This window comes from Melozone crissalis, unplaced genomic scaffold, assembly GCF_028551555.1.
Source record: "Melozone crissalis strain CALT ecotype California unplaced genomic scaffold, PUWL_Pcris_2 ptg000075l_1, whole genome shotgun sequence".
Taxonomy (NCBI): Eukaryota; Metazoa; Chordata; class Aves; order Passeriformes; family Passerellidae; genus Melozone; species Melozone crissalis.
In genome coordinates, this window is record NW_026535852.1 from 1,997,527 (window position 1) to 2,013,770 (window position 16,244).

The window sequence follows — 16,244 nt, forward strand, 5'->3', positions numbered from 1 at the left end:
CCGCGCTCACCCTGGCGTGTGCATGTGCACAAACACCACGCACAGGCCCTGCAGGGAAGTGATGGGTCACCAGGAGCTCAGCTCGTGGCCTCCATCCAAGTGTTATTTCCCTCATGCTCTCAGGCATTCCTGAAAAACGAGGCTTCTCTGGAAAGGAAACTCCTTTGGATGCAGTTTTTTTTTCTGGTTTCCTCAGTGCAGTGACTGTAAGGATCTCTTCATTCCTTCCCATACATTTTTAATCACTTTGCTGATGAGCTTGTCCTTGGTACATGCTATGCTTTAAGGAAATGTATTTTAATACCTCAGTTATTTTTATTTTTAAATTTCCTTAGAGATTGAGGGTGGGATCCTCTAAAAATGTTCGTGTGTACATATACTTAAGAGTTTGTGTATATCAATAAATAAATGAATAAATATACACACATATAGATATATGTAATATATATCTTACATATCTATATATTACATATATATATTACATTTATATATACATACATACATATGTATTTATATATACATACATATATATGTGCATTTTATATTATATTTATATTATATACATTATATGTTTTGGTTTGGGTTTTTTTACATATATAAAATAGGAGTGTGTAATTATATATAAAATATATCTATGGTGGGTCAACCCACCAAAGTGAACAAATATTAAATGTAGTAGAACAAATTATAAATTTAGTGTATAACCTTGTAATTTTCCTTAGACAGTAGAGAAAAGTGTTTCAAATGTTACCATAACACTGGGCAGGTCTTTTGAATAAGGCTAAAAATCATGTTAAAAATTTTCTCAGTAAAGTTTCCATAAGTTTCCTTGTACACAACCCCCTTTATTGAGGGGTTGTGTACAAGGAAAAGCTTTAATTCTGGACAGAGAATAACTCTGATTAACACACAGTAATTTTTTAAGTAACTGCCCAGGTGAACTGCTGGGGCTGGCCAAGATGCAAAGGATTTTAAGAGAAATAAAACATGGATAAGACTGGTGGTCTAGAATGGGATCAGTGCCTGTTTTGGGCACTGGTTGGTCCCAAGACTCTCTCCCAAGGTTCTCTCCCAATATCATTTTGATCTGTTAGCTCATGGCAGGTGTGTGCAGCCTCAGTTCCCTTCCTGTTGGGCTCTGGGCCACTTTACAAACCTGCAATCAGCTTTGCAAAACAAATTTTTGCTGGAAAGGTTGCTGAAAAAACACTCAAGATGTTTGTACTTTTTAACAAAATAGAATATTGGCTGCTCCTTCAGATTGATATCTGAAAAGCAAAGTAGCAGCAACAGGCTAGTCCTGGGCTGAAATAGAAATTAAAGGGTTCTACATCAAAGTTTTCTCACTTTTCTAGAAATTTTTGCAGGCCTAGAAATTTACAGCCAAGAATGAAGGAGAAAAAAAACTTTCAGCTTTCAAAGTTTATAATTGACCATACTCTCAAGATGAAAAGGAAGAAAAGTCTATTGTATTGACTGGAAGAAAAGTCATTCAAACTTCACTGCTCGAGCTCTTTCCATGGATGGAAGTGCTAAAATAAGCATACAAAGCTCCAGTTTCTTTAAAAATGCAATATATTGTATGCAATATACAATCTGCAGGATATATTTGTATTGTTTCCAGCCCTGGTGGTTTAAGGTTGACATAATCATTCAGGAATATTTATTCTGATCATTATGCTGCTGCAACCCTGCACCCTCTTCGTTCAGCTCATGGTGCAGCTGATAAAAACTAGTGTTGCCTCAGTGTTTAAACAATTTTCCAGCACTTTGCTCATGCAGGAGGAGATTTTTTTGATGTCCACTTTCACTCAGGAGCTGCATTTCTCTGGTTATTGTGAATGGGCAGAGCTGCTTCCAAGAAGCTTGAAGTCCACTCAGGTGCAGGGTGGAAGTTTTCATCTCTGTGGCATCTATAAAAGAGTTTCCTACTTCTATATATTAAATATTGGCTTGATGTTAAGCTATTTATTTGCACTTTGCTGACAGATAAAAGCTGCAGATGAAATAATTGATTGTGAAATGGCAACTCTTTAAATCAGCTGCTCGTGCCTGCTCTGGAAAATTATCAGTGTGATAATTTTAATGTGTGAAATGCAGCACACAGCTTGGCATGAGGGAGATGTGTTTTCTAACATTGATTTTTAGTATTTTTGATCAAAATTTCACCATCTGCAATAATGAAATGGTGATTTTTTATTTTCTGAAGCCTTTGCAGACATAGGGTTGAATGGCTGATGCTGCAAATATTACCTTATGGTTTGCTGACATTTCAGGAATGACAGTTTATTAGAAATTGTGATAAGGCACCAGGGTCTGCATTTGAATTTATATTATTTCAGAATTTGTTCATTAAGACACAAAATATTGAGCCTTTGGGCTTAGCCACGAGGCCTCTGCCCACGTTAGCGGTGAAGTCAGAGTTACGCAAAGAGGGCTGCAGGATCAGGCCTCAAACATCTGCTGCCGTTTCCCAGAAATTAATCTAGCCTGCAATTCCATAACTTCACTTTGATGGATGCTTGATTATTCCTATTTTCAAGTGGGCCTCCAAACATCCTTGTATTTTTCTCAGCAAGAGGTGAGGAGAGCTGATAAGTGGCAGCACTGGGCCTGTGTTTGGATTAACGCGGAGTCTCCAAGTGCTCCCTGAAAGGAGCTGGAGGATGTTGGCTGAGCTGGCAATCACATTCTCATGGGTGGAGGTGAGGACAACATCTGTCTTTCCTATCTTGTACTTGCCAAGGCTTTTTGTTGTTCCTGAACTCTCCTCATGAATATAATATGCGGGGTTTTTGTCTGATCTAATGAATCCAAGACTTGGAGATTTAGAAGGAAAACATATTCCAGATGTGCCTTGCAATTCCTGACTCAGGTGACTGCATTTTAAGCAGTAACCTTTTCCAGTATGTTCCCCACACCATATTGAATATCCTCCTTCTGCAAACGGTCAGGGGAGGCTTGTACAAGCATCATGATTAATAAGCTACAGCAAGGCTAAAACATCAATCATTTGCCTTTTGTTTCACCCGATTGCTGCTGGATGCAATGAATCCAAGGCTCAAAGGCTTGGCTTTGGAGCAGGGCTGCAAATTTTGGCTCTTGAAGCAGTTCAAGCCCAGCTTGTTTCCTCGTGCAGTGGTGCCTGCTGCAGACGTGAGCAGAGTCTCACACTGGATGAGTTCCCACTGCTCGGGGAGGTTCTGGTGTCCAGCCTCCCTGTGCTCTCTGCTCCAGCCTGGAAATGACATTCCTGTTTGAAATTAGGCTCTCACTCCAGATGAGCAGCTTCCTAGAGCATCAGAAGATGCAGTCTAGGGAGGATAGGGTAGGAGAGCAGCAAGCAAGAAGAGTGACTTGCTCAAATCTTGTGCCCTGTGTAGTCTCCTCCACACTCTCACCTGTCCTTTCTTTCAGTAACAATTTGTAATTCAATTTACAAACAGTTTGTAATTCAAATTACAAACAGTTTGTCATTCAATTTACAAACCTTCAACAACCAATGTTATCAGGTATACAAGGGATACTAAGAGCACTAAAGCATGGAAACACTTAAGGAGCTAATTGCACGGCCTTGATGAGAACAATCTTCCCTCAGAAAATGCAGGTCCTCTCCAAATGTGACTGTTTATTAGAAAGTTCCAACATCTGCAAAACACACGCTGGTGTGCTACAATTAATCCTCATAATAAACAGTTTGGTGAAAGTTTTTGTTTAACAGCTTTTGGTCTAATTTAGAATGAAAATAAGTTGCAGTATGTCAGAATTCTTTTTAGAACAGAGACGTTTTTTCTGCCCAACTGTAGACATCTGAGAAGTGATAAGAAACAGCCCGTGTCTGAATGGATTGTGGCTGTGGGGAGGACAAAGCTTGTGCTCATCTATGTATTATCATGCAATCAGATTAGAAAAGCAAAATGTGTTTACATTGATGAGGAGAAATATTATAAAACTGATGTCAAAAAATAGATTGTATAAGTGCAATGCATATGGCAAAGTTAATTAAAAGTTCTTTATCGCAGTGTTGTAAGCCAAGGGTAACAGGTCCTTTTGGGAGTCTGGGAATGCTGTCTGAAGAAGCAAAAAATGCATTTTATTTCTCTAGCATTTCAATGTACAATGAGGGGTTTTGCTGTGTTTGTGTCCCCTCATTCATCCTCCTCCTTTGGTGCAGTTCTTGCCCAACCCCATCCAACCTTGGACACGTCCAGGGATGGAGAATCTACAATTTATCTGGGTAACCTCTCCCAGGGCCTCACCACCCTTACAGCTAAGAATTTTTCCCTAAAATATAATATACACCTGCCCTCCTTCCGTTTAAAACCATTGCTCATGAAAAAAAAAAAAAACAATCAAACAGTTTAAAACCATTGTCCATTCTAACGCCTGGGTTAGAGTGACCTCCAAAGCACTTTAAAATCCTGCTGCTCTGTTTATTCCCCAATATCCCTCATCCCAAGCAAATTCTGCTGCACAACCACACACCTTATTGTCTTGTGTAGCCATTTCTTGAGTTTGACCAAACTTTAGAGAAAAAAACACTCTTTGTCCTGAGTTCCTGACATTGCATTTAAAGGAGGGGGCAGCTTGCATGTGCTTCTCATGATGGGAACTACTTCAATCACATTTCCTGTAACTTCATGTTTCTAGGCCAAGTAATCTTGCATTTGATTAAGTAAACACCTTTGTCCTAATGACTTTATGCCTACTTTTAAGGCGTTGCTGCACCTATTGTTCTACAGATTTGTCAGTCTGTTATTCTTTTTTCTTTTTTTAAACTTATCAGTGAAGTGTAAATCAAAACCAAATAGAGAAATCATTTTGTTCTTTTATCATTAGTACAGAAAGTCCAAGGGAGAAGCCAGGTTTGGCATAGTATAAGCAATTAAAATATAAAAAGAATATAATGAAGGAACATGGGTTTGTTTAGGTTTTGTGGTTGTTTTTTTTTTCCTGTGATGTCATGAGAGGAAATCTGTGGAGAAAGGAAGATGAAATAAGGAATATTCATATTCAATACTGACCTCAAATACCAACAACTCTGCTTCACAGACTTGCATGAAAGACCCTTCCCACCTTCTCCTTTAAGCTCCATGTGTTCTTTTCTTCATATCCCTTTACTCCAGACATTAATTACTAGAAATTAAAGGCTTCATTTCTAAGATGTCATGAGAATATGTTGCATCATGTGAAATTCAGGAAGATGACCCATTCACTGCTAAAATTATTGTCAAAAAGCTACAAACCTTTGCAAAACTGAAAGAAGCCTGTAATGCATCTATTTTGTAATAATTATTAATGTTTACATTTCTTAATCCCACTTACGGCTTGATGTTGCCAAACTGCTCCAGAGACAGCATTAATATGGATGAGAAAAAGAGATTAACATGTAAATGAGTAATGAAAAGCATTTACTAGGAATAGAACTGGCATCCATATGTAATAAAACCTTGCCAAACATTGTCAGTATTAATAGCTTTGTTTACATTTCTACGTGGCCAGACCATGCCGCTATTTTTTTCATGATGGTGAGTTCTGACAATTTTTCTATTAGATTTGGTCCAGGAGCTTGCATTTGCAATTTTAACACAAAGCAGATTTTGGAGTCCCTGTTTTTAGGAGAGAAATAACCCACACTGCTTTCTGTCAGCTGTTCCAGGACAGCAGCTTGCTGTTGGAGCCTTCCTTTCACAGCTCACACTTTGGGGACACCAAGCCATGCCCATTATCAGAAATTCCTGTAGAACTGAGAAATGCTTCCTATTGCTGGCTGCTTTTCCCCAGGATGAGATTCCGGGGTGGTTCTGCCAGGTTGGGTTCTGGTTGTTCAGCATCCCTGGGTCTTGTAGCGTCAGTGGATTATTCAGAAAAGCCTGGGCCACAAATCCTCACCTTTTAAGCAGTTTAAGTTGATCCCAGGGCTGGAATCCCTCTGGAGCCAGGCTGGGAGAGCTGGGGGTGCTCACCTGGAGAGGAGAAGCTCCAGAGAGAGCTCAGAGCCCTTCCAGAGCCTAAAGGGGCACCAGGAGAGCTGGAGAAGGACTGAGGACAAGGGATGGAGGGACAGGACCCAGGGAATGGGATCTTGGGAATGAGAAATTGTTTCCTGGCAGGGTGGGCAGGGGCTGGGATGGAATTCCACCCCTGGATCCCTGGCAGTGCCCAAGGCCAGGTTGGACACAGGCTGGAGCAGCCTGGGACAGTGGAAGGTGTCCCAGGGAGGTGGAATGAAGTGATCTTTTAATTCCCTTCCTACCTAAGCCATTCTTTGATTCACTGATTAAAGATCACTGAGAGGAAGAAGAGGCTGAAGAAGACCTGAGGCTGATTCCAGCATGGTCCACGTTCTTTAGTTGTGCTGACTCCTCATGTCTTGCACAGGCTTTGATGGCCAGGGCAGCTTTTGTCACCCAGGGAGGGGAGATCCCTGTCCTGCTGTCCTTCCAGACAGGCCATCAAGACCAGGAGGGTGAATGTCAGAGGGTGTTGTGGGGTACACATTAATGATCGTCCACACAGGGCCTGACCCACAGCACACAAAGCTGGCAGGAGCTCTGTGGTTCCTGCAGAGCCTTCCCAGACCTGGCAGTGAGCACTAACTGATAACCAGCAGGATGGATACAGATGAGTGCTAATAAACCACAGCTAAACTCAGTCTAATAAACTACAGCTAAACTCAGGCTCAGCTTGCTTTCTCCAGGAATTTTCCTCTCAAATGTGAAGTTTAAATCTGTCTCTTGGGCTCATTTATGTTTGTCTTGTTTTGTGTCCATAGTTGTAGATATTCACACAGCCCCAGGTAATTTGGTTTGTATTTCCAGCATTTACTGTGCTCATCAGGAAGTTTAAATGTTTGCATTTTCCCTCTTCAGGCAACATAATGGACACCCATAGCACAAGCAGTGTTTGTTGTCATTAGTAATGCCAATAAATAGAAAACGCTTTTTTTCTTGTTGTTCTTTACATTTATACTTACCCTAAATATCCATAAATTAACTTACATTAGGTGGAGTCATTTTTAATAGGAGCCAGAAAAATTTGCTTTGTGTCACTTGTGTGGGGGAGGATGAGAAATAAATCCATTATGGATTTATTTCTCCATTCCAAAACAGGCTTGATGCCTGTTTTGAAAAGGTCCATGAGTGAACAGTTATAGTAGTAAATACAATACTCTAACAGTAGTATACTCTTTATACTCTTTACAGTACTAAATACAATATTCCACTATTTACAATAGTCAATAGAGTTAAATAATGTTTTATTTGCAATCTGTATCAGCTTTCTCCTGTATAATTCACCCTTTAGTGTATCTACTGGAGGTAACTCTTTCAAAATCAACATTTCGGTTTGTGTTTTTTGTCTCATGGATTGGGGCAGAAAAGAGGGAACTGTGCATTCAGTAGTGTCAAGCATGGGATGCACTGTGATCATCTGGTCAGATTGTGTTTGTGCACACATATATTTAATTTTGTGGAGTTATTTCATGAAAAAATCTCGTGTGCTGCTGAGAAAGTGCTCTTTATTTTCCTTCCAGTGTAACACCTTTCTTTAGTTCTTGTTATGTCATGCCTGCTACTTTATTCTCCAAGCACATCAAGTTCCTTGAGGTATCTCAGTAGAGCCAGGGAAGAATCCTTGAGGAGCAAGGGACCAGTGGCCATCTCCCCCCACACCTCCTTGGTCTGCAGGTTTTCTCAGAAAAGGCTCTTTACAAAAGCTTCAGACCACCAACAGCAAAGATTTCTGGCATGACAAAAAGGGGAGGTGTTATCCTGGCATCCTTTTTGTCTCACAGAACCAAAGAGGCAGAGGTAGCTGGTTGCGTTTTGGTGGGAGAGAAGGAAGGAACTGAGAAGTCACTGGTGGCAGCCTAGTGGTGATCTTTGCACCCAGGTGACATCTGAAAATCAGCAGTAAAAAGGTGCAGATCACTGCCTGAACTCAGTGTTAGTAATGCAATCATGAGTCTCAGGGAGCTTGAAGGGCCTGAGATCCCCCTCCCCAAGCCCTGGGATTAAGGGGTGATCTCAGTTTTCACAGGCAGTAAGAGGCTGGAAGTGATGTCCTCACCTTTGCAGCTATGAATATTAGCAGAATGCACCCCAAGGGCTCACAAACCGGGTGGATAAAAAGGAGGAAATGTAGAATCACAGAGTAGAAACTCACCAGGATGAAGTCCATCTATTCCCCCTGCATAGAACATCTGCAAGGGTCACACCATGGCTCTTCAAATGAACAAACACTGATTTTGAGGACAGCATGTGACTGCTGGAGCTCAGCAGAGCCCTCTTCAGCAGCCAGGGAGGGTGGGAGCCTGCAGAAAACCACCCACCCTCCCAGAGAACTCCCATCCCTTTTCTCTCTCCCTTCTCCTCTGCTGACAGGACCACGTTTCTGGCCGTCAGCAGCAGATCTGGCAGGAGCACAGCCCACCCACACTGCCTCACAGAGCTCCCTGCCCTGAGTCTGGCTCAGGATTCCCCTCATTCCCTGATCCTTGGCCCCCAAACTCGCAGCCATGGCCAGCTGGCCCAGCCTCCTCGTCAGCTTCCATCAGCCCCTGGGCCCACACGGAGGCTCCTCGCTGGCCCAAGGCTGGGAATTGTCCCCAAAATGGCAGGGAGGAGGTGCTGGGCTGCACCCCTACTCCATTCCATGCCAGAATGGAGTCATACTGTGGGGATTGTCCCCAAAATCCAGGGAGGAGGTGCTGGGCTGCACCCCTGCTCCATTCCATGCCACAGGGCCAGGATGGAGTCACACAGTGGGGATTGTCCCCACAGTGACAGAGAGGAGGTGCTGGGCTGCACTCCTGCTTCATTCCTTGCCAGGATGGAGTCACACTGTGGGGATTGTCCCCAAAATCCAAGGAGGAGGTGCTGGGCTGCACCTCTTCTCCATTCCATGCCAGGATGGAATCACACAGTGGGCCGCTGTCCTTTCACAGAGCCACCAAGCCTGGAAAAGCCCTCCCAGCCCATCAAGCCCAAGCTATGCCTGATGCCCTCCTTGCCTCATCCAGATGCTCCTTAGACACCTTCAGGGATGAGAACTCCCAACACCTCCCTGGACAGCCCTCTTCCATTTCTTGAATTTGCACCCTTAACCACCTTGTGCCCCCAAAGTGACCCCTGGAGAAGGTGGATTTCCTCAGAATTCTGCTTTTGGAGGGTGCCCCTGAGCCTGTGCCCTGCTGGAGGACAGCAGGAGTGTGGCAGCCTAGAGCTGCTCTCGTGCCTGGGGAGCCTCATCTCAGGTGGGATGTGTCCCTTCAGGAGTTTCAGCCCTTCCCACACTTCCTGATGGACGTGATGGCTACAGGCACTGCCTCACTCACAAGACTCAACTCCAGATAGCTCAGGGAAGGAATTGGTGCCAGCAGGAATGCTTGGCAGTGGGGATAGAGGGTCACTGTCCCTCCCTCTGGTCTCTGTCTGACCTCCAGACAGATGTGATGGCACCTGATGGGCCCTGGTGCCCTCAACCATAACCCCCATGCTGCCATGAAGAGGATGGGAAGCCCTTCCCACAGTTCCAGAGTGGGATTTCCACCAGGAAGAGTTGCCATGAGAGGGAGGAAAGTGGCTGGTGGGCATAGTGTCCCTGTGTTAAAGGTTGTGCTTAAATCTCTTGGCTCCTGGTCCAGAAAGGACATGGCTGGGTCCCTGAGGAAGGAAAAGGAGGATCCCAGGGGCTCAGCAGGGCCTGGTTTTTGGTTGCTGCTCTCAGGGGCTGCAATTTTTGCTGCATTCAGCAGATCTCACCTTCTCTATCTCTACTGAGACCCCACAGACCTGGGCTGTGCTGCCCACCCCGCCCTGTCCTCTGTAACCAAGGTTTGGTGGTGTGTGGTTGTATTTCTGCTCAGCTGCTCTGGGAGGGTCTCCCCAGGGAGAGTTCCCCCATCAAGTCCATCTATTTTTAAAAAGGACTTAAATCTTATCCAAACCACATCAAAGTAAGTGGAATTTTTTTGTTGTTGCCTTTGGTGGGGTTTGCAGCAGTCCTAGAGCCCACAGCAGGACTTTGTTTGCCACTATGACCAGTGGCAAACCTCTAATGTCAGGGAGAGAACTTCTAATCCAGTGAATTTTCCTATGAAACGCAGAGTGAAAAACAGAATAAAATATGAAAGAAACATTGCTATCCAAGTTTTGTTTTCTTTCTCTTTTGCATTATCCTTTGTATTATCTTTTCCCTTTCTCATAGAGAATTGTTCTTTCTGGTCACTGTAGGTAACTAACACCCTCAGGCATGATCATGCAATATTCCAAGCATCTTTTGTAGGGATATAAACCACATTATTATTTGTACCATTCCATCCCATCCTCTGCTGCACAACTGTTACAGCTGTCCTGTCATTTGCTGACAACATCTGTCCTCATGGGTCCTCACCTTCAGTGACAACAGTGCTGTGCCTAAAAGCTAATAGAACAGAACAGAATAGCCAGGTTGGAAGAGACCTTTGAGATCATTGAGCCCAGCCCAGCCCCAACAGCTCAACTGAACCCTGGCCCCCAGTGCCACATCCAGGCTTTGTTAAACACACCCAGGGATGGGGACTCCACCACCTCCCCAGCCAGCCATTCCAGAACTTTCTCACCCTTGCTGGAAAAACCTTTTCCCTGCTCTCCAACCTGTATTTCCCTTGGTGCAGCTTGAGGCTGTGTGCTCTGGGTGTGTCAGTGCTGCTGCAGAAAGAGCCCAGCCCCAGCTGAGCACGGGCACCTTTCAGGAGCTGTGCAGAGTGATGGGGACAGCCCTGAGTCTCCTTTTCTCCAGGCTGAGCACCCCCAGCTCCCTCAGGGCTTCCTCACAGGGTTTGTGTTCCCAGCCCCTCTCCAGCCTCAATGCCTCCTCTGGATGTGCTCAGTGTCCCAAGGTCCTTCCTAAATTTGAGGCCATTTCCTCTCCTCCTTTCCCTTGGGACATGGCAGAAGAGCCTGACCTCCCCTCAGTGCCCCTTGTGTCAGGGAGTTGTGCAGAGCAATTCACAGAATTCCCAGAATCACTGGGTTGGAAGAGACTTTTGAGTCCCACCCAGCCCCAACCCCTCAACTGAACGCTGGCACCCAGTGCCACATCCAGGCTTTGTTAAACACCCCCAGGGATGGGGACTCCACCACCTCCCATTCCAGAACTTTCTCACCCTTTCTGTAAAACACCTTTTCCTAGCATCCAGCCTAATTTTTCCTTGATGCATGAGACTGTTCCCCTCCCTGTGAGATGGACAATCCCTTTTTCCCTGGGGAGCCCTGTGCTGTTTGCCCTGACCTGTCTCTGGTTTGCAGGAAGCATTATCGGTGGTGAGCGAAGACCAGTCCCTGTTCGAGTGCGCCTACGGATCACCCCACCTCACCAAGACAGAGATGACAGCCTCCTCCTCCAGTGAATATGGGCAGACCTCCAAGATGAGCCCACGTGTCCCCCAGCAGGACTGGTTGTCACAGCCCCCGGCCAGAGTCACCATCAAGATGGAGTGTAACCCCAACCAGGTGAATGGGTCAAGGTAAGGAGGCTGGGGGTGGCTCAAGAACGGGGATTTTTGTGATGGATGTGGCTCAGTTGTCTCAACCTGTGTATTTAGCACCATTTTAGGTGCCTCATTATCCCACCTGGCCACCGCTGCTATCCTAGAAGTCTCCAGGTTGTCCTACCTTGACCTGCAATCCATGTTCAGGTTTTACAGAGGGTCTGAAATGGTACTATTGACACAGACTTCTCCTGAGCTTGTACAATGCCTTTCCTCTGACTGCTGATCATTTTTTGGATGTGAATTTGCTTTGCACACCAGGTGAAAGAGCACATATTAAAGTTAATAAAATGGGGATTTGCTGTAGCCTGGAGCAGCACCACTGATCCATCAAAGGGTGTGGTGTGTGTGATCTAACACTCCATGGAAGCTGTCAAATCCAGCAATTTGGGCAGTTGTCTTTGCTCCAGAAATAACCAAACAGGGAAACACTGGCAGTAAAATCTTGTAATGGCAGAGGGAGTGAACTATTGATCTTTCCTTTTGTAGTCACTGTAAACATAATGCCAAAAAGTGGAGCTGGATTTAAGAACTCATGCTGAAAAAACAGCATCAATATGGAGGCAGGCAGGGGAGTAGAAAGGAACAGAAAAATAAATAACTCAACAGGCAGTAGCCACAGAGTGTCTATGTATTGACTGTTGTCTCAGGACATTTTTTGGGGAATGTCACTATAAAGAAGACTTGTGTCAATTAGTCTGCAAAGGTATTAAAGTGGATTTTTGGATATTGACTGGTGTCTTTCCCAAGCTTAGGAGCACCCTGTGGGACATCTGAAGAAACACAATGAAGATTTGTATTTTTTTTTAAGGAAGCTATCCAAACAAGTGCTTTCCTGTTTAAAATCCCTGACTGTCAAAACAGTTTTCCTTTGGTGTTGCTGAAGGGCAAAGGTCCAGAAGAGTCAGTTGCTGACAATTGTTGGTGATGTACCAGTGGAGCCTGTGCTTCACATCTCCCTGTCACAAACACCTGTGCTGTGTTTTAATCTCATCTCCCAGGGTCAGTTGTTGAGGAAAACCTCAGCCCTGGGCTCTGTGGTTGCTGTTCACACTTGCTGTGCTGGTGTGATGAGCACCACGGGCAGGGCAAAGTGGTCTGCCAGCTTATCACACCTCCCCTGTTCTGTGGTGAGGGTGGGAATTGGGCTGAAGTCAGATCAGGATTTCCAGTGAGCAGTCAAAGATTTGAGATACATAGAAATAAATGGTGAGCTGAAGTTACCAAGAGTTAGAGGACGTTTTCTTGTAAGGCTGCTTATTCAGAAGTTTAGGTGTCTTTAACCTATTCCAGTGTCTTTTTATTATTTTTTTTTTTGTGCTAAGCAAATGCACAGGTATAATCACAAATGGTGTATTGATTCAAAATCAGTCTTACCTGCTTCCTAAAATTGCCTCTGAAATATTTGTGCTGGCATTTCTTTAAGAGAACTGATCGCAGCTTCCCTCAGTGTAAATTCCATGAAGTGCACTGGAGTAGATAATCAGAGTTAATTGTTGCTGAGAGTTTTAGGTTGGATTTTAGGGACAGGTTCTTCCCCCAGAGGGTGCTGGCACTGCTCAGGCTGCCCAGGGAATGGGCACAGCCCTGAGACTGCCAGAGCTCCTTTGGTCAGCACTGCCAGGGATGCCCAGGGTGGGATTTTGGGGGGTCTGGGCAGGGCAGGGGTGGCACTGGATGATCCCTGTGGGTCCCTTCCAACTCAGGATATTCCATGATTCTGTATTTTCTCCTTCTTTTTGCTATTTTCTATTAGCATGTACACGCACTGAAGCACTCAGGGTGATGCTGTGGCTCCCTGCACAGGCAGTGGCTGAGATTTCATCTGCCAAAATTCCCCTTTGTGGATAGAGGTGCCTGCATTTCCTTCACAGCTGTCTGCACTGTCCTCATGAAATGCTTGTGCTTGTGGGGAGGGGCCCTTCATCAGGAACTGGAGGGACAGGACACAGGGAATGGCTTCAAACTGGATGGGATCTTGGGAACTGGGAATCGTTCTCCGGCAGGGTGGGCAGGGGCTGGGATGGAATTCCATCCCTGGATCCCTGGCAGTGCCCAAGGCCAGGTTGGACACTGGGGCTTGGAGCAGCCTGGGACAGTGGGAGGTGTTTGTTTATTAATCTTGACTTTTTTTACAGCCTTCCCTGTTGAAAGATCAGTGCAGAGTTCCTAAATGGAGACAGCAAGGAAAATTCATACTTTGATACATTTCTTAAGGCATGACTTGCTGAAAAAGAAAAAAAAGAAAAGAAAAAGAAAAAAAAGGAAAAAAGGAAAAAATCGCTTAAAATCTACCAAAGGAAAAAAAATCACTTAAAAGCTACAAAAAAAAAAATTAGCAGAAAAACAAAAAAATATTGCATGCTCATACTATACACAAAAATAATATTTTTTAATTATTGTCATTAAAAAACACTGTTTATTTCATCAGAGAATTTTTATTTTATAGGGTCTAACTCAGGCCTGATAAAAAGATCTTAATACTACACTTTTAATGGAGAACGAACACTGCCAATCAACAAAAATAAATAAGTTGTGGCATTTCTACATCTCACATACATGTGTGTAATATGTCATCTTATTACACTCTGGGAATTGAAATGTGGTTTTCCTGCCAGTTTTAGGGAGAACAGAGTGTGAATCAGATTGTGCTACCCTGCCTTTCTGTGAGTTACTTTGCATTTCTTTTCTGCAGAAGCCTTCCCTACTCTCTTCTTTTGCCATCCATAAAACTATTTCCTTAAATGATAATATTAAATTATAATATTTCCTCACTTCTTAAAATGCTTTGTCAGTTCAATATTTCCACAAGCAATTCCTGGAGCGCTTGGAGCTGCATTTCATTTTTTATTACAACTGTACCTGCTGTGTTTAGACCCATTTTAAAATCTGAGTTGTCCCGGAGGAGTCTAAAATACAACCCCACATCTCAGAGCTGTGCAAGTGCTGCCCTCAGGATCTCCAGGGCATCTCTGTCCTCTCATGTGAACACTTGGATCTGAATGATTCTGGATGCAAAGCAGGGAATGAGATCCCACAAAGTGGTGGCCAGGGAGAAGTTAACATTGCGATTTTTTGCTGTCCAGAGCTTCCTGGCCATATATTCTGTGCTTTGGAGGGGGGGATAAAATTTTGGGAGCACATTGAACTCCTCAGACACCCCCAATTAAGCACCCACACAGAGAAGGAATGTACCCTCTCTGCTAGGACTTTCCCCAGACATATTTTGGCTGTAATTGCCCTACATTAAATTCCAAATTTAACAGTCTCAGAGCTGGCATTCCTGTGAATACCAGAGAAATGCCATTAGAATGAAATTAAGGGTTATTTTCAGTGTGCTGCACAGGGATTAGCTACCCACTTTTCTTTAACAATAACAGTATTTTTCAAGATAAACCCTGCAGCCCAGCACCACGAAATACAGTCTGGGGGCTTACCTTAAATTAAATAAAGCAAGAAAAGTTTAAATTAAAGCTATCATTTACCTGGCTGTTGTTGCATATATAATACAGGTGGTATCAAATTGAGTTTCTCTAAGTACATTAATTCAGTTCCTTCCAGGTACATAAATCTAATGAGACCTTTTGTGCTACACTGCAGTCAATCTTTCACCTGAGTGTAACAATCCTGTTTCCTGCTATTTATTGCTCCTGGGTCAGGCCAAAAAGATTCACTCTGCAGTATAAATCTGGATGTTGCATATGCCACACTGGCACTTTGCTGTTTATTGTTCTTTATGTATTCCATCAAATGAGGCATGAGCAATTCTATCACAATGAGTGCAATTCATGTCATGCATTCAGGGAGAAATTCACTCTGTGGAAATGCTCTCATGAGGCTCTGGGTACTGCTTAAATAACATTTATAAATCCATGGATTTCCCAGTGGGCTTGGAATACGCTCACCCACGGGGCTTTGCCGTGCCCATGGGTGGCACTACACAAAGGTGGCTTGGAATAATGACATTTACTGTAGGTAATCCATCTTTTTCAGGCAGGCTGAAGGGGAACACAGAGTCTTATTCAGGCCACAGATAAATTTCTCTTGCCATGAGCAGCGTGATGATTTCATTGAAGAAGTATTTTGAAAGTTAACTGCAGTGAAAGCACAGCAGAAGCTTTCCAACATCAGCTTGGCTGATAGAGAAGTTTGAAAGAAATGCCAGAAATAATTAGTTGTCCTTAGGATTTAATCATGTGCAAAATGTTGATTTAAGTGCTACCAGTTGTTGCTTGAAAACCATTTGAGAATGAAATTATCACTTAATACATCTTTTGTGCTGGCTCTATTGGGAAATACCATTTTTCTTTGCATGTAACTGCCTGAATTTTCATCAAAGAGCCTCTGTACTCTCCAGGTTCAGAATGTCTGACACACTGGAGGACTTTGCAGAGTCCAGGGTGACCTTGAGTTTCTTTGCTGGTGGTTTTTTTCTTTTTCCGTTGATGTAAAGTCTCCTAAGGAGTAGATTCTTTGTGCTATACAAGTCAGCAAATTGGAATATGGGGAGCCCTTGAGCTGCCCTGTACCATCAGATCTGTCACAGCTGCTGTGCCCAGGCATGGGGAGGGAGAATTCATCCATCCACGTGGAGCTCTGCATTCCAACAGATCCATCCTGCTCCCAGGATCCAGGCTGGCAGGCTTTAAGCTGTAGGAGGCACCTCTACATCATGGTGTGATACTGGTGGATTTAATTAGAGCATTTAGGC

General features: G+C 44.0%; 1 protein-coding gene across 1 annotated transcript in view; it reads left to right on the forward strand.

Annotated features, from left to right (window-relative positions):
- The window catches only part of ERG (ETS transcription factor ERG), a 63,360-nt gene that overhangs the window by 20,441 nt on the left and 26,675 nt on the right, over positions 1 to 16,244 (forward strand). The window contains exon 2 of the mRNA XM_054290054.1: positions 11,292 to 11,509. Within this exon, the coding sequence (XP_054146029.1) occupies positions 11,292 to 11,509 (218 nt within the window). The remainder of the gene's footprint in view (positions 1 to 11,291; positions 11,510 to 16,244) is intronic.